The sequence below is a fragment of the Cydia pomonella genome, chromosome 22, assembly GCF_033807575.1.
Source record: "Cydia pomonella isolate Wapato2018A chromosome 22, ilCydPomo1, whole genome shotgun sequence".
NCBI classification, from domain to species: domain Eukaryota; kingdom Metazoa; phylum Arthropoda; class Insecta; order Lepidoptera; family Tortricidae; genus Cydia; species Cydia pomonella.
Window position 1 is genome coordinate 1,093,816 of NC_084724.1, and position 18,854 is coordinate 1,112,669.

The window sequence follows — 18,854 nt, forward strand, 5'->3', positions numbered from 1 at the left end:
ACATACTCGTTATTGTCGAAAGGTATCCGAAGATTTGTGTCCGGAGATCGGGCTGGCGGTGCAGAACCACTTCGCGGCTATAAACGTGCGCTCGGGTCGAGCGAGGGCTTCTAAGCATCGCCAGTCGTTGGTTACTCTCAGTCGCAGGTACGTCTATGTTTTTAACTAAGTACAATTACTAGAAGTTTTATGACAGGTAAAAACGTCTGCTTTGCACGAGTGAGGGGTTCAAAGTATCGTTAATGCGTGCGCGTCATGTTGGGGAAAATCAATTAATGATTGTCGATTGTTTTTCTGCAATAATATATCATATTCTAGAATTTTGTGTGCATTACCCACGAAAAGTTACTACATACATTGTACTCACCTGCAGACACAGCCTGGTGAAGATGCTGGACGTGTCGGAGCTGGACGGGCCGCCGCCCCTCCGCCGCGCCTCCTCCGCGGCCGAGCCGCCCGCGCACCCGCCCCCACACCCCCACCACCGGTAACATTATACCTGCAGACACAGCCTGGTGAACATGCTGGACGTGTCGGAGCCGGCCGCCCGCGCACCCGCCCCCACACCCCCACCACCGGTAACATTATACCTGCAGACACAGCCTGGTGAACATGCTGGACGTGTCGGAGCCGGCCGCCCGCGCACCCGCCCCCACACCCCCACCACCGGTAACATTATACCTGCAGACACAGCCTGGTGAACATGCTGGACGTGTCGGAGCCGGCCGCCCGCGCACCCGCCCCCACACCCCCACCACCGGTAACATTATACCTGCAGACACAGCCTGGTGAACATGCTGGACGTGTCGGAGCCGGCCGCCCGCGCACCCGCCCCCACACCCCCACCACCGGTAACATTATACCTGCAGACACAGCCTGGTGAACATGCTGGACGTGTCGGAGCCGGCCGCCCGCGCACCCGCCCCCACACCCCCACCACCGGTAACATTATACCTGCAGACACAGCCTGGTGAACATGCTGGACGTGTCGGAGCCGGCCGCCCGCGCACCCGCCCCCACACCCCCACCACCGGTAACATTATACCTGCAGACACAGCCTGGTGAACATGCTGGACGTGTCGGAGCCGGCCGTCCGCGCACCCGCCCCCACACCCCCACCACCGGTAACATTATACCTGCAGACACAGCCTGGTGAACATGCTGGACGTGTCGGAGCCGGCCGCCCGCGCACCCGCCCCCACACCCCCACCACCGGTAACATTATACCTGCAGACACAGCCTGGTGAACATGCTGGACGTGTCGGAGCCGGCCGCCCGCGCACCCGCCCCCACACCCCCACCACCGGTAACATTATACCTGCAGACACAGCCTGGTGAACATGCTGGACGTGTCGGAGCCGGCCGCCCGCGCACCCGCCCCCACACCCCCACCACCGGTAACATTATACCTGCAGACACAGCCTGGTGAACATGCTGGACGTGTCGGAGCCGGCCGCCCGCGCACCCGCCCCCACACCCCCACCACCGGTAACATTATACCTGCAGACACAGCCTGGTGAACATGCTGGACGTGTCGGAGCCGGCCGCCCCCGCCCCCCCCCCCCCACCCCCACCACCCGTAACATTATACCTGCAGACACAGCCTGGTGAACATGCTGGACGTGTCGGAGCCGGCCGCCCGCGCACCCGCCCCCACACCCCCACCACCGGTAACATTATACCTGCAGACACAGCCTGGTGAACATGCTGGACGTGTCGGAGCCGGCCGCCCGCGCACCCGCCCCCACACCCCCACCACCGGTAACATTATACCTGCAGACACAGCCTGGTGAACATGCTGGACGTGTCGGAGCCGGCCGCCCGCGCACCCGCCCCCACACCCCCACCACCGGTAACATTATACCTGCAGACACAGCCTGGTGAACATGCTGGACGTGTCGGAGCCGGCCGCCCGCGCACCCGCCCCCACACCCCCACCACCGGTAACATTATACCTGCAGACACAGCCTGGTGAACATGCTGGACGTGTCGGAGCCGGCCGCCCGCGCACCCGCCCCCACACCCCCACCACCGGTAACATTATACCTGCAGACACAGCCTGGTGAACATGCTGGACGTGTCGGAGCCGGCCGCCCGCGCACCCGCCCCCACACCCCCACCACCGGTAACATTATACCTGCAGACACAGCCTGGTGAACATGCTGGACGTGTCGGAGCCGGCCGCCCGCGCACCCGCCCCCACACCCCCACCACCGGTAACATTATACCTGCAGACACAGCCTGGTGAACATGCTGGACGTGTCGGAGCCGGCCGCCCCCGCCCCCCCCCCCCCACCCCCACCACCCGTAACATTATACCAGCAGACACAGCCTGGTGAACATGCTGGACGTGTCGGAGCCGGCCGCCCGCGCACCCGCCCCCACACCCCCACCACCGGTAACATTATACCTGCAGACACAGCCTGGTGAACATGCTGGACGTGTCGGAGCCGGCCGCCCGCGCACCCGCCCCCACACCCCCACCACCGGTAACATTATACCTGCAGACACAGCCTGGTGAACATGCTGGACGTGTCGGAGCCGGCCGCCCGCGCACCCGCCCCCACACCCCCACCACCGGTAACATTATACCTGCAGACACAGCCTGGTGAACATGCTGGACGTGTCGGAGCCGGCCGCCCGCGCACCCGCCCCCACACCCCCACCACCGGTAACATTATACCTGCAGACACAGCCTGGTGAACATGCTGGACGTGTCGGAGCCGGCCGCCCGCGCACCCGCCCCCACACCCCCACCACCGGTAACATTATACCTGCAGACACAGCCTGGTGAACATGCTGGACGTGTCGGAGCCGGCCGCCCGCGCACCCGCCCCCACCACCCCCACCACCGGTAACATTATACCTGCAGACACAGCCTGGTGAACATGCTGGACGTGTCGGAGCCGGCCGCCCCCGCCCCCCCCCCCCCACCCCCCCCACCGGTAACATTATACCTGCAGACACAGCCTGGTGAACATGCTGGACGTGTCGGAGCCGGCCGCCCGCGCACCCGCCCCCACACCCCCACCACCGGTAACATTATACCTGCAGACACAGCCTGGCGAACATGCTGGACGTGTCGGAGCCGGCCGCCCGCGCACCCGCCCCCACACCCCCACCACCGGTAACATTATACCTGCAGACACAGCCTGGCGAACATGCTGGACGTGTCGGAGCTGAATTAAAACTGTTAACAAATATTTCATAAAGAGTACTTATAGTCCATTGAATGAGTCCCTCCAAGGGGGGTCTAGAGTGCGTGAGTTAGTAACGTAAGATGTTTCTTCGGAAACATGTCAAGAGTCCCTAGGTAATAAACATACTAAAACCCCGGGACACTAGGAGGAGCCCCGGAGTGGGGGGAGGGGGGGAAAGGGTCCATTTTTTCATTTTTCGCTTAAATCTCTAAAACGGTACATGTTAGAGAAAAACTTTCAAGGAAAAGTTGAAAGGCCATAAAATTATCTACAAGTTGTACCTAAATCATTTTTTTCTATTCCCAGCCGTTTTCGAGCTACATCCCATGAAAGGTGAAAAATTCCTCGCCCCCGTTTCTCTAGTTCACACGGATGAGCATGGGGTTTTAGCATAAGCTTAACGAGGGCGGACCCCTTCCCATGCTACGTGTGAACCTTCATCGAAAAAATCCGAACAACGGATAATGTTGGGACATTGATGTCATATGAGAGGCACTAGAGGAAAAAAAAAAAAGTTCAAGTATCGTAACTACCCTAATAAAATTCAATTCCTCCTAAACGCCTCCATGGTGGAATCTGGTTTTTTATCAATAATAGACCTAATTATGAGCAATCTATCGGTACCGGTCACAAGTTGCACTTTTGAGCTTTTTGGAAGAAAAAAAATAAAAAGGTCAAGTTGCGTAACTACCCTAATATAATATTTTGACAATCGATTCCTCCTAAAGGCTTCCATGGAGGAATGTGTTTTTTTTACCAATGATAGACCTAATTAAGAGCAATCTATCAGTACCGGTCACAAGTTGCACTTTTGAGCTTTTTGGAAGAAAAAAATAAAAAGTTCAAGTATCGTAACTACCCTAATAAAATTCAATTCCCCGTAAACGCCTCCGTGGTGGAATCTGGTATTTTTATCAATGATAGATCTAATTATGAGCAATCTATCTGTACCGGTCACAAGTTGCACTTTTGAGTTTTTTGGAAGAAAAAAATAAAAAGATCAAGTTCAGTAACTCAAACTACCCTAATATAATATTTTGACAATCGATTCCTCCTAAAGGCTTCCATGGAGGAATGTGTTTATTTTACCAATTATAGACCTAATTAAGAGCAATCTATCAGTACCGGTCACAAGTTGCACATTTGAGTTTTTTGGAAGAAAGAAATATTTTTTGATCGATTGATGTGATAAACATGGGTATGTAGTATGGGGAAATTGTTTGAGCCAAAATCATTTTTTACTGCGTGTAACTCAGAAACGGCTGGGAATAGAAAAAAATGATTTAGGTACAACTTGTAGATAATTTTATGGCCTTTCAACTTTTCCTTGAAAGTTTTTCTCTAACATGTACCGTTTTTGAGATTTAAGCGAAAAATGAAAAAATGGACCCTTTCCCCCCCTCCCCCCACTCCGGGGCTCCTCCTAGTGTCCCGGGGTTTTAGTATGTTTATTACCTAGGGACTCTTGACATGTTTCCGAAGAAACATCTTACGTTACTAACTCACGCACTCTAGAACTTTTTATTCAATGGACTATTAACTCTTCAAGTGGCATATGTAGTTTTTGAGTTATTGGAATTTTTATTTTATTTAAATTAATCAAATTTGAAATTTAAATGACATAATCGGTCGGGAGTCGACGGCCTACCACTCCAAGGGTTAATCTGACTGAATCTATTGAAAATGTGTTCAGATTGACTCGCCGCGCGTCGCTCGACGACTTGGAGCAGCAGTCGTGCGAACTGGCGCCCAAAGTCGAGAACCGGATCATACTCATCGACAAACCCGAGGTATACAATACAGCCATCATCATTGTAGACTTAAATCGAATGGGATATGGACCGTTATTACCTTTTATCTACACACATATCATAAACCCTCTATAATGCCTTCAAAATAATGGCCAACATTACGATAAACTGTTTTGTCACAACATATTTCTTATCTGTGATGATGTTGTAATTGCTTCATAACTACATCAAAATCGATTTGGTTATACATTCAAATTTGGAACATCTCTGAATAAAAAAACAATTCGATTTGCCCTCTATTCTAATATCAATCGAGATGCCTTTTTGTTCGAAATTAAATGTCAATTGCATACAATTTTGACATATCTCGCATGTTAGTTTGTATCGAATGATACGGAAATAGGCCCCCGACTCTAGTTTGTCTCTGAATTAAAAAAAACTACGAATGCGTGACATGCGTGAAAAAAGTTTTAATTTACCGCCATTTGACGTACCTACAGTTTATTTTTTAATTAATTTTAAGTATAAAATGAATATGTTTTGTTGTTTTTAAAGTAACTATAGCAAAAGTTTCGTGTAAAATGAGCGATAAATTTCGGTGACGCCACCACATATCCGCGAGGTCCGTCAAGAGAGCAACGATGCTCCGACGTGGGCTGTAATTTGGGTTAGTGAATATATTATAGAAAGTTTATAATATGTGTGTACATAAAATAGTGTATGTAACTGTACATAATTAGGCATTAAAACACTCGTGTGGTCCTATTAAGAAACTCACTTCGTTCGTTTCTTAAACCCGCACTCATGTATTTTAGTGTCTTTTATTATGTAGCAGTAGCATAAACTACTATTGTATTGTTTTCGAGTTGCATGCATCTTTTTCACGGGTAACTGGACTTTTTGTATTTTTGTGTTTGCTGTACACAACTTGTAATTTCTATTTACATCTTTCCGAAAAAAAACCTTAATTTTGCTAAGTAAATTATCGTGTTGTTTTTGGTATGTTGTCAACTTTTTTTCATTTTTATATATACTACGTCGGTGGTAAACAAGCATACGGCCCGCCTGATGGTAAGCAGTCTCCGTAGCCTATGTACGCCCGCAACTCCAGAGTCACATGCGCGTTCCCGACTAGCATTGACTTGCCAGGAATGTTAAATCGTGTTTTTAATTTTGTCGTATTGCGTCTGTCTGTCGAATGTGTCCCTCAAGGATCCTTGTATCTATGGCTGCAGTATTGCAGCGCGACATTACTGGCGGCTGCGTTACTGTCGCAAATGTCAAAATTGACGCTGTTGCCCAGATTTTTGACATTTTTTGCCCGTCATCGTGGATGGCACGAACAATGTAGTAATGAATGTTTGAGGTTCTGTGAGGTGATGGATGCCAGGCCTTCGAGTGTAATGTAATATGATAGATAGATAGATAGATAAACCAGTTATTCGCTTGTAATACACACAACTAAACAAAAAATAATACAAACAATAGCAACACCAAAATAAAAATTAAATAAAGAATAAAAAGCATCAATAAAAGGTAATGTGTGCTGTGTGCGTTGCAGCAAAACAAAAGGGTTCTGGCTCAGTATCACGCTCCACTCTTTCGGGTGAAGCACTGATAATTCTGCTAGAACCCAGATCACGAACGATTCACGATGTAACAAAAAAAAAACATATATATACATAAATATTTAGTAGCATGCCTATAAAATAATAATAAGTGTCGTAGTATGGATTATGTAAAAGTGTGGTGCGTGTTGGTGTATAGTACCTTATTATATCAGATGTCGAGTATAAAACGGCCTACAATAATATAAAGAGTTTGTACACATACAGACTAGATTCGGTAATCTGCAACCAAGTACCCGTGCGGTTGCAGATTACCGATTGTTTTATTTGGTGTACAATGTTATTGCATCTTCTTTTTATTATGTGCTGTTGTTAATATATTTGATCTTGGTTGCATGACGCATTAGATTTCTGTAATGTCGTGTAATAGTATATTACTATAGAGGACGGGAAACGAAGGGTTGCAGGCCAAGTAGATATAGACGGCTGAGCGTAGCGAAGATATAGAGATACGCGGCCGGCAACCCGGTTTCTCGCCGAGATTTGTATAGTGCTTTTCTCAAACTTGCAATGAAATAGGATGATGATGATTGTTTCATGTTCTAATGTGATAGGTTATTCAGTGCGTGGGGTGTTGAAGGGGAACAAAAATGTAATTATTTTGGCGCTACCACGCACGCCATTACATTTTTTTCTTTTCCTTTTCTTTCTTTTTTGTGTTTTTTGTTGTTACTGAAAGGGGAATAAAAATTTGATTATTTTTACGCTACGACGCACGGTTTAGGAGATACAGCCCTATAAAGATTTCTGCATGACTGAAAAAAATAAAACTTTTTGGGGCTGTATCTCCTAAACCGTGCGTCGTAGCGCAAACATAATGAAATTATTGTTCCCCTTTGAACCCCTGAAATAATATTTAACAAACACAAAAAAGAAATAAAAAACACAAAAAAATGAAAAAAACCGTACTGGTAGAATTTTGCTTATAGGTTTTTATAGTTGAATGCCAAGACGTGCCATAATTTGACGTTAAAAAACAAAAGAAGATTGCCTTACAGGCCTAGGTGTGTAAGGCTGTATGAAATTCCTTTACATATCATCATCACTCATCGCACCTGATATGTAGTATTTCCGGACCTAATTTGAAATAAGTCATGTCAACATTTCATTACAAGTTTGAGAAAACATATTTTAAATAAATAAAAAATAAAAAAAATAATGTACCGGTAATGTTGCCGGCAGACGCTGCAGGCGCTGCTGGCCGCGCGCGCGCGCTGGGAGGCCGACACGGCCATCGCCGAGGTCGACGACGAGAACTCGCCCTAATTACGAGATTCATCGACGGCTAATTAATCGCTTCAATCACTTAGGCGTCAATCGCGATTAACTTGTGAATTCTGCACAACAATTTGGTTCATGTCTGTAGTGTAAGTTAACTCCTAATAGCACGCCGCGATTAATCAACGGCAAATTAATCGTTTCAATCAATCGTTTGAGCGTTAATTGCGATTGATTTGTGAGCTCTACACGACAATTTGGTTCATGTCTGTAGTGTAAGTTAACTCCTAATAGCACGCCGCGATTAATCAACGGCAAATTAATAGTTTCAATCAATTATCTGAGCGTTAATCGCGATTAATTTGTGAGCTCTACACAGCAATTTGGTACTGTAGTGTAAGTTAATTCCCCATAGCACGCCGCGACGGCAATTAATCGTTTCAATCAATCGTTTGATCGTTAATTGCGATTGATTTGTGAGCTCTACACGGCAATTTGGTTCATGTCTGTAGTGTAAGTTAACTCCCCATAGCACGCCGCGATTAATCAACGGCAAATTAATTGTTTCAGCAAAGAGATTTTGAAATACAGGTGGATTGTCAAAGATAACTTTGTAGCCGCAGTAAATTTACTGCCGTCATTCGACACATTATTAAATTTTAGAACGCCATTTGACTTTGATCCTTATTCTTGTTAAATTTATTAAATATCAAAAAGTGGCGCCATCAAAGGCCTAAGGTATGGCGGCATCATTTCGAGCGATGGCGCCACAACCTTTAGCCGTTCTAAAAGTAAATTTAATTTCAAATTCTCTTTGGTTTCAGTCGATCACTTATGTGTCAATCGCGATTAAATTGTGGGTTAGTTTAATGTTAGTATGTCTCACGACAGTTTAAATCCGATTAATCGATTGATTGTTCTTTTCGCGATTCCATTAGTCATTTTATTTGATTAAACCCAAATAAGAATCGAATTATCAATCGACTTACGAAAATAATAGATTGATTGTTCCTTTCGCGATTCCATTAGTTTTTTTATTAAACTCAAGAATCGATTTATCAATCGACTTATGAAAATAATCGATTGTTCCTTTCGGAGTGCATCGCGATTGACTTAAACGTCAATGTTCAAGAAATAAAAGTTTAGTATCTTTTAATTGACAGTTACCATATCATATGATGCAAAGTTTTATTTTTGAAAGATGTTTATTTACTCGTATATACAGTATGCGAGTCTGTCTACCTCAGAACAAGTATTGAAGCTCATTTTAAAAGACAACGTGAGATTATTATATTTGCGCTTATTATATTATTTTAAATTGTTATTATTTTACATCGATATAATAGTAAGTTATAAGCAATTAATAATAAATACGATTGCAACTCGAAATTATAGTATTTTTTGTTAAGGTGACCGCTGTCATCGCAAAACAATTTTACGTTTTAAGGTTATAAATTGTATCGGAAGCGCTGGTGGCCTAGCGGGAAGAGCGTGCGACTTGCAATCCGGAGGTCGCGGGTTCAAACACCGGCTCGTACCAATGAGTTTTTCGGAACTTATGTACGAAATATCATTTGATATTTACCAGTCGCTTTTCGGTGAAGGAAAACATCGTGAGGAAACCGGACTAATCCCAACCAGGCCTAGTTTACCCTCTGGGTTGGAAGGTCAGATGGCAGTCGCTTTCGTAAAAACTAGTGCCTACGCCATCTTGGGATTAGTTGTTAAGTGGACCCCAGGCTCCCATGAGCCGTGGCAAAAATGCCGGGACAACGCGAGGAAGTAGAAGGTTGTAAATTGTATGGAGATGACAGCTGTCACCGTACCTAAGCTATATGAAATAGACGTATAGTTTGTACCAAAAAACTACTCAATTATGATAATCTCTTTTTTTTGGTGACGAACGAGCATACAGCTTGATGGTAAGTGGTTACCGAGCCTATAGACGCTTGCAACACCATGGGTGTAACCAGTGCGTTGCAGACCGCGGTATTGTCCTTACATTTATTTTATAATATTTTAAATGTTATTTTTATAAATACTGGCCTATATAGTGATATTAACAATTATCAACTGTACGGTCATGTCTGAAAATATCGATACGAAAAAAGAGGCCAAAAATATGTATACATGACTTTATTGCCCATATATTAAGGTAGTGTATACGTATTTTTGGCATATTTTTCGTGTAGATATTTTCAGACGATACTGTATATTAATTCATCGAAAAACTTATGTGAGATTTAGTTAAGTCTGTTATTTACAACACAATATATTTTATACAAAACTGACATCTACAGTTAGACCAAGCTAAGTTGACAACGATTTTGATAGCCCAGAACGTGCGAGTGTTATTTAAACCTTATAATTTCATAGAAGATTGACGTTTATAATAACACTTGCACAGTCTGGACTATCAAAATCGATGCCAAATTAGCTTGGTGTTACTCTGATAGTAATATATAACAACAAAATATATTTTGATTCTAATATACACCGTGTTTTTATTGAATTGCGTTAACTCCGGGGTTTCGGTAAGTACGTTTAAGGAAACTAAATGGCATAGTTAATTAAAAAAAAAAAAAAAATTTATTTTTTACTATTTTTTTTTTATAAAAAGTAACTAAATGTTGCATATAGCGTTGTTGTAACACGGGCATTACATTTAACTCAACCAAACAATTGAAAACTATGATATATCAATGTCATTTCTAACATCGATCGTCCGAGATAGTACGTACGTTAGTAGCAAATGTATGAACTCGCACTAAACACTAATCAATAAGTAAACAGGCTCTAAGGCAAGTGTACACGCTCGTAAGGGTCTTATAATATAAAAAAATATGATTGATTATCTCCGAAATGGAGTTAATTAGAATATCGGTGTCTTTGAGAAAGTTACTTAATTTAAGCTCAGGAATGCACCCTCGAAATTAACGCAAATCAAAAAAAAACACGGTGTATAAATATAAGAGAAGTAAATTTAACAACCGCCTAAGTCATACCATCTGTCGTATAATAAAATTAATTATATAAAAATGTTCTAAATGCTCTAAGATGACAATCAGTGATGACAACACCGAATGAAATTTAAATAATACATGAAAAAATAGTCACGTAGCATCTGTCATACCGATTTTTTTCATTCGTTCGGCTTTTATCGATGTACTATAACCATCTTGGCTAGGCCTGGTCTGGTGGTTGGTAGTTAAGCGGAGTCCAGACGGGACAATTTGTCGCCAATCTGATTAAGTTGTCCGATCAAGTCGGGCCGCGTTTGCGTCCAACGCCAATTTGTCTCGCTGTTTTCGATCGCTGATTATGACCATACCCGGGGGGGTTTTCGGTGCGGGAATGTTTTACACTAGCCAAAAAACAGGTTAAAACTATAAAAACCAATACTATTTTAATATTTCTAAGCGCATTTGAAGCTTACCTTCTATTTTTAATTCATAGTTTGGTGATTATTTTACAATAGACAAAGTTATAAATACAAGAAAACATTCCCGCACCGAAAACCCCGACGTATGGTTATGACCGATAAACATCTTGATATATATTTTTTCGATAAAATGGAGATGCTGACTTGGGTATAATGAGATTTTCACACAAAAATAGAAAAAAAAAAAACAATAAATATCGGGGGTTCCCCATACTTAGAAATGAAACTCGAAAATTTATTGTCATCAAACTCCATACGTGTGGGGTATAGATACCCCTGGGGGATAGGTCTTCAAAAATGATATTGAGGTTTCTAATATCATTTTTTTCTAAACTGAATAGTTTGCGCGAGAGTCACTTCCAAAGTGGTAAATGTGTCCCCCCCCTGTAACTTCTAAAATAAGAGAATGATAAAACTAAATCTGCAAAACATATGGCTCAGTACAGCGTCATCTGTTTTGCATGATGTACATTACCATGCAAACTTCCACCGAAAATTGGTTTGAACGAGACCTAGTAAGTGGTTTTTTTTTAATACATCATAAATGGTACGGAACCCTTCATTGGCGAGTCCGACTCGCACTTGGCCGCTTTTTTTAATTTAGAGCGCTCAAATATCACCATAGACTAAAATTGGTGATTAAATTGGAGATTGGCGGTCAATTTGATCGTACCGTCTGGATTCCGCTTAAAACCGAGGTTCCACTGTATTCGACAGCTATAATTTAATTAGTATATAAACGTACAAGTTAGCTAGCACGAAATAACTACGAGATACTGTTAAGAAATGTAAAATGCACCGCACTAAGTATTAGTATAATTCTCTCTGTGTATGTGAATAAATATAAAGCCTACTCCACACCTAGTGCGATCGCACGCGAACGGAAACGAACCGCGAAACAAAGATACACTGATTGAGGAAGATGCGTAAAATCTATTTCGTGCTTCGAATTTGACGAGTAAACGAGGCGCTGTACAGCTCCATACATTTTGCGGTAACTGATTGTCAATTGACGTTTGACAATTCGGTGACCGTAAAACATATGGCGTAGTACAGCGCCATCTGTTGGATGTCTAACTAAGGGGCACGTTTTTTTCTAAGACTACCTCTCTATATTACAATCAATTACACAGTTCTACAAAAAAACATATAAATTCGCACAGATATCCATATCTGTGCGAATTTATATGTTTCAAGTGCACAGTTTACAAATATGTATATTCACAAAAGTTATGAATGTGCTCTAGTTTTTATGATTTCAGCATATTTCGTATCATATATTTCGATTTTTTCAATATAAAATAAAAATATGGAGTTAAAAAAAGTAGAGCAAATCTTCCAAAATCATTGATAGTTTCATAAATTGTGAGCATAAATACATCGGAAATCAATCTTATACCAGAGGCAACAAAACCACCGTTGACCAGTGTTATTTGTCGCGAACCAATGAGATGTTGACTTGCACAGAGCAAAGTGAGGAAATGTCTTGTTTTTTAACCACTTGGAATGGAAATGGAAATTGGCTTCGCGTTGTGATTTAAGCACTGATTGTGGAGGGCGTTTATTAAATGCTTTACAGTGCCTTCCAAAGCTTATAAATCCATTTGGTTTTAGTCAACGTGTTATTTCATGTATATATTTGTTCTCTGGTAAGAAAACGTCATTTAGGGCATTAGGGCCTGTTTCACAATGTCCAAGTAAACTCCTGAATAAGCTACTTGTCACTTATTTGACGAATAAAGTCATCGTTGGCGTTTCACAATCTTCAAATAAGCTTAACTGGTAGATAAATACCTTTACAATTTCGTTATTTATTGTATTCTTTTTTGCACATTAAGAAAACACACTGTATAAAAGGCGGACTTAATGCGATAAGGCATTCATTACCAGTCAACCTTTAGATAAAGCATATAAGTTGTAGGCGTTGCAAAACATGGTATAGAACAATTAGGTACCTGTATATAATACAATCATAAGAAATACACACTAAAAACATACATATATATATAAATAATATTGATACAAATACATATACTAACGTAAGGTAGCTTTATCTGGTAGTTAGTTTATTTGTTAATTAGCTATACAATACTTAGACATTGTGAAACAGGGCCTTAGCCCTGTTATGTTTAGGTCATAATTTGTAATAAAATATTTAAAGTATTTTAAAAAATAAGAAAGTCTTATGAATGAAATTCAAGCCCTTAACCTTTTTAAACCGTCTTCAAAAAATATTTTGCAAATTTTATCTGTTCCGATTTCATAATTCTTTGTGTATAACACTACGAGCAACTATTTAATAATAGGAGTACAAGGAGTCATAGACGGTATTACTCCCTGATTGAATTATGGTGATTTTATGATGGTTTTTTAGGGTTCCGTAGTCAACTAGGAACCCTTATAGTTTCGCCATGTCCGTCTGTCTGTCTGTCCGAGGCTTTGCTCCGTGGTCGTTAGTGCTAGAAAGCTGAAATTTGGCATGGATATATAAATCAATAAAACCGACAAAGTCGTACAATAAAATCTAAAAAATTTTTTTTTAGGGTCTCCCCTACACGTAAAGTGGGGGTGATGTTTTTTTTTCGCTTCAACCCTAGAGTGTGAGGTATCGTTGGAAAGGTCTTTCAAAACTAATAGGGATTTTCAAGAAACATTTTTTGATAAAGTGAATGTATTCGGAGATAATCGCTTCAAAAGAAAAAATAAATGTGTCCCCCCCTCTACCTTTTGAACCATAGGTCCAAAAAATATGAAAAAAATCGTGAAAGTAGAGCTTAAGAAAGACATTAAATGAAAACTATAGCGGACATGATCAGTTTAGCTGTTTTTGAGTTATCGCAAAAAGTTTTCCCTTCATAGTAAAAAGACTTACTTTAATTAGGTACTGATTATGCAAATTAGCATATTTGTTTAACTCGGGTGAAAGGTACCGTTTCATCCCTTGGTTAACAATTTACTATACTTTAAGCTCCAGTTTAGCTTATTGTGACGGAAGAGTAACTACGGAACCCTACACTGAGTGTGGCCCGACATGCTCTTGGCCGGTTTTTTTATTTATTTACTATGTGATTATTATTGGGGGAAATTTTAGACCGACACTGTTAAGAGCCATATGGCTGTGCGGGTAAGTAAAATAAACCCTGCTTTACATTTTTTTTTCTTCTGTCAAACTGCAAGACAGAAGAGAAAAGACAGTTCAAAAAAATGTAAAGCAGGGTTTATTTTACTTAAGACTAAAAAAAGGTTAAGGGACGAAACTCGAGAGCACAAACCTAACACATATCTAGTGCTTACGCCTTATTCCTTGAGCAATAAAATTGCTAATGCTTTGCATGTTAGACGAATATCTTTTAAAGTGTTCAATTGTGTCATTCCGTATAAAAGGGACCTTTATTAAAACAGCCAGTGTCAGCATGTGGAAACGGTAACTACTGGGGATCTTTTTCTCAGTCGTTACCACAAAAAAACCCCACACTAGCGTCCACCAGCGTCGGCGTCTAGTCAACTCTATGGCTGCTGCTCGACGCAACGTTGGCGCAACTGCGCAGCGACGCCATTTTTCATAGTGCTGACTAGACGCTGACGCTCATGAGACGCTAGCGCTGGTTGGCCTTTGAAATACCTAGATAAATTTGAAATGGGAGTGTTTTACGTCGACAGGTGATTCAGTGAACTATGCGTGTGTAAAAATAGGTCAGAATTTTGCTATTCGTGTCTATATTGTTTAATATAATTACTCTAAGGTCCCTTTTTGAAAAGAGCGACACGATTTAGTGTCCAATAGGGAATATTTCTGCAATGTGCTGCCGCCAGAGTGCAGAGCCAGAGTACGGAATAAGTAAAAGTACTACCGTACAGAAAATAAACTTCCTACAAAACCGAAGTTTGACAGCGATTCAGGGACGAATCGTGCTGTCCCTTTCTTATGTATGGCACTATACCTTTCGGCTATTTAGGGTTGTCAAAATTCAAGTCATGATCTTATCTGTTGTGCACGCAAAGGGACATCAAGTTGTGCTAACCCTAATAATTGCTCAGAGCAATGCTGAGCCTAACGGAGCCGATAATGCCCGAAAGGAACATTTCCCCGCCCTGATCATACAGTAACTTATACATACCTATGCCGTAAACAGCTTTTTTGACATGTTTTCACAGATTATTTCAGAGAATAGTAGCATATTAGTAGAATGTGGAGAAGTTGATGTCATACGCAGAGTATTGCGTAATATCAGAGGGAGGAAACTAGAGCGTACGGGCATTCTCGGCTTCGTTCGGCTTGGTATTGCTCCGAGCAATTATTAGGGTTGGCAAAACTTGACGTCCCTTTTCGTGCACAACCGCAGATAAGATAATTGCACGAATTTTGACAACCCTAAATAGCCGAAAGGGATAGATCCATAGATTAGAAAGGGACAACATGATTCGGCCCTGAATCGCTGTCAAACTTCGACTTGGTAGGAAGTTTCCTTTCCGTACGATAGTACTATTATTATTTTGTGGTAATATTCCCTATTGTGAGAATGTATTCAAATGTATCAAAATGAGAAGAGTTTTGTACTTTCTATAGGACTTTAGGCTGTTATGTGATTTATCTTGACGACCGGTCTGGCCTAGTGGGTAGTGACCGTGCCTATGAAGCCGATGGTCCCGGGTTCAAATCCTGGTAAAGGCATTTATTCGTGTGATGAGCATGGATATTTGTTCCTGAGTCATGGGTATTTTCTATGTATTTAAGTATTTATAAATATTTATATATAATATATATCGTTGTCTAAGTACCCTCAACACAAGCCTTATTGAGCTTACTGTGGGACTTAGTCAATTTATGTAATAATGTCCTATAATATTTATTTATTTATCTTTTCTCTGTGCAAATGCTTGAATTATTGTTGAATGTTGTGATAATATTAATATTTATTGTAGAGGTGGATTGTCAAAGAAAACTTTGTAGCCGCTGTAAATTTACTGCCATCTTTCGACACATGATTAAAACTTTTAGAACGCCATTTGACTTTGATCCTTATTCTTTCACTGATATGTGTTTAATTTGTTAAATATCAAAATTTGGCGCCATCTTACCGGGCATAGGCCAAAGGTTGTGGCGCCATCGCTCGAAACGATGCCGCCATACCTTTGGCCTTTGATCAATTAGATGGCGCCACTTTTTGATATTTAACAGTACCAGCGGTACCTTGATTGTTTGGCGGCTAGTTCGTGTGAGTCTTAACATAGATTTTAATAAGTAATAACAAAACTTCCATAAAACAAAGACATTTTAAATAAATTAAAACGCGTCACTCACGGTTACGCCTCCGTTCCTGCCGCGTGCACCAAAACGCGCTCCCGATTATGCTCCTCGGTACGTGAGTGCGTCGTTTTAATATATTTCATGTAGATTATTAATAATAGCCTGCTTCAAACATTACTATGTTGTATTTTGAACCGACTTTAAACAAAGAGGTTGTGTTTTTTTTGTGTAAAACAAACTTGAATCAGATAAATATTATAATATTACGTGTTTAAAGTAGGGTTGCCACCCGTAATATGATAATATAGTCTCGTCAAAGAGAATTTGAAACAGAAGTGGATTGTGAAAGAAAACTTTGTAGCCACAGTAAATTTACTGCCATAATTCGACACATGATTAAAACTTTTAGAACGCCATTTGACTTTGATCCTTATTCTTTCAAAGATATTTGTTCAATTTGTTAAATATCAAAAAGTGGCTCCATCTTACCGGACACAAGCTAAAGGTTATGGCGCCTTCGCTCGAAACGATGCTGCCATTTGGCCTTTGATCTATTAGATGGCGCCACTTTTTGATATTTAACAAATTAAACACATATCAGTGAAAGTATAAGGATCAAAGTCAAATGGCGCTCTAAAAGTTTTAATCATGTTTCGAAAAATAGCAGTATATTTACTGTGGCTACAAAGTTTTCTTTGAAAATCACCTCTATTTTAAATTCTCTTTGGCATCGTACTATGTTTTGTAAATTATAGTATACAAAAATTATAGTACGAAAAATACTATATTATTATCACTAATAAAAGCGGTATACAAATGTTACCGATATTGTATCGTATGCGACTTTTTTAAACGCCGCAAATCGCCTTAAATCGGTGACCTATTTTTTTTAAATTTTCCCACTAAATACTATATTTTTTCAATATTTTGTCACAAATACTATTATTCTGTAGAAAAAGGTGGTAACCCTATTTATTAAAATAACGTCTAATTATAATTAAATTAAGAATGGCACGAAATTACAATAAATTATACTGTTTACCCAAAACACAATAAAAGTCTGTCTTTTTCACTCTTAAGCCGTTTTATATTGGCTAGACCGGGACAACTAGTGTACTTCTTGCTTATGTGTAGTTCAGTATGAAAAGGTACCTTAAGGCGATAGGTACTTGCGTTGTAAATTTTTGTAAGAGACATTAATGAAGCACTATGCGCCAGAGGTCCCTTTTTACACGGAATGACGCATATTATTTTTAATTGCTATTGTATTGTGAGAACTTGTGATAAAAAGTGTTATGTTGCTATTAAGCTTATATTTAGTTCTGTTGTAAAATGAGTGGAATAAATAATTGTGGACTTTTTTTTTCTTTCTTTCTATACAAAAATAAACCTTAAGGGATCGGGATTTATGTCAGAAAGCAGCGTAGAGTAGGACCAAGCTAAATTAGCAGCGATTTTGACAGCCCAGCTTATGCAAGTGTTATGTAAACCTAATAATTTCATAGACGTTTAAAAAAACACCTGCAAAACTCTATTAAACGTTATAACAGACGGGCGTACCAGACCGCGACCTTGGTCCGGTCCGAGGCCTGTTCAATCGTGCGGTGGTGGTCCTCTGTACGTCCTTTAATGACGCAGCTATAAGTGAAAGTGAGAAAGAGATATGCTGACCGGACCATGGTCCATCCGGTACGCCCTTCTGTTACATCTTTTATAATGGCATAATGTTATACAGAACCTCACAATTACCCGACGAATTTTAAAATCAAAGTGTGTATAACAATGTACAGTCACGGACTTTAATTGCTGTGCCATTTAGGGTTCACTTTACATTGGAAATTTCATACCGCTAGTATTAAAACCAAATTAGCTTGAACCCTAACGATGTATGCAGCGCGCACCCGAGCTGCATACATCGCCATTGTTAGTAGCTCGGTACAAGTAACAGGGCTGCCCATATTGTTTCATGCAGCTGTCCTTTTGGGCAGTTGTAAAAGTCTGGAACAACCCTATTGTGTTCTTGTGCGGTGTCGGCATTTACGCAAACATCAAAGGCGTCGCCACTGTTACTTTTTACACTGTGGCAGTGCTATGCAAAATGGCGTCGCTGCGCAGTTGCGCCAATATGGAAGGTGGACTTAAGGAAAGAAATCTCCATATACCAAAAAGTGTCATCAAAAAACCTTAAATAGGTGGCGCTACAATACCTAGAGTACTTGAACAAAAAAAACAAATCATAGACAGCGCACTTCACTCCGTCAATAACGCCTAGGTTCTTGGCTACTCTAGCGCTACTCTGGAGAGATTTGGAACTATTATTTATAGCCGACAGCTGGACACTTTTGCAAAAGTTCTATCATATAACAA

General features: G+C 41.3%; 1 protein-coding gene across 4 annotated transcripts in view; it reads left to right on the forward strand.

Annotated features, from left to right (window-relative positions):
• The window catches only part of LOC133530471 (snake venom 5'-nucleotidase), a 52,834-nt gene extending 44,631 nt beyond the window's left edge, over positions 1-8,203 (forward strand). For 2 of the 4 annotated variants that reach the window (XM_061868390.1, XM_061868391.1), the window contains exons 13-16: positions 23-147; positions 374-487; positions 4,894-4,990; positions 7,762-8,202. In XM_061868390.1, coding sequence (XP_061724374.1) covers positions 23-147; positions 374-487; positions 4,894-4,990; positions 7,762-7,845 — 420 coding nt within the window. In that variant the 3' untranslated portion in view covers positions 7,846-8,202. Of the gene's footprint in view, positions 1-22; positions 148-373; positions 488-4,893; positions 4,991-7,761 lie in introns of all 4 variants that reach the window. The other 2 variants (XM_061868389.1, XM_061868392.1) reach the window with 2 other exon arrangements.
• Positions 8,204-18,854: the final 10,651 nt, after the last annotated feature.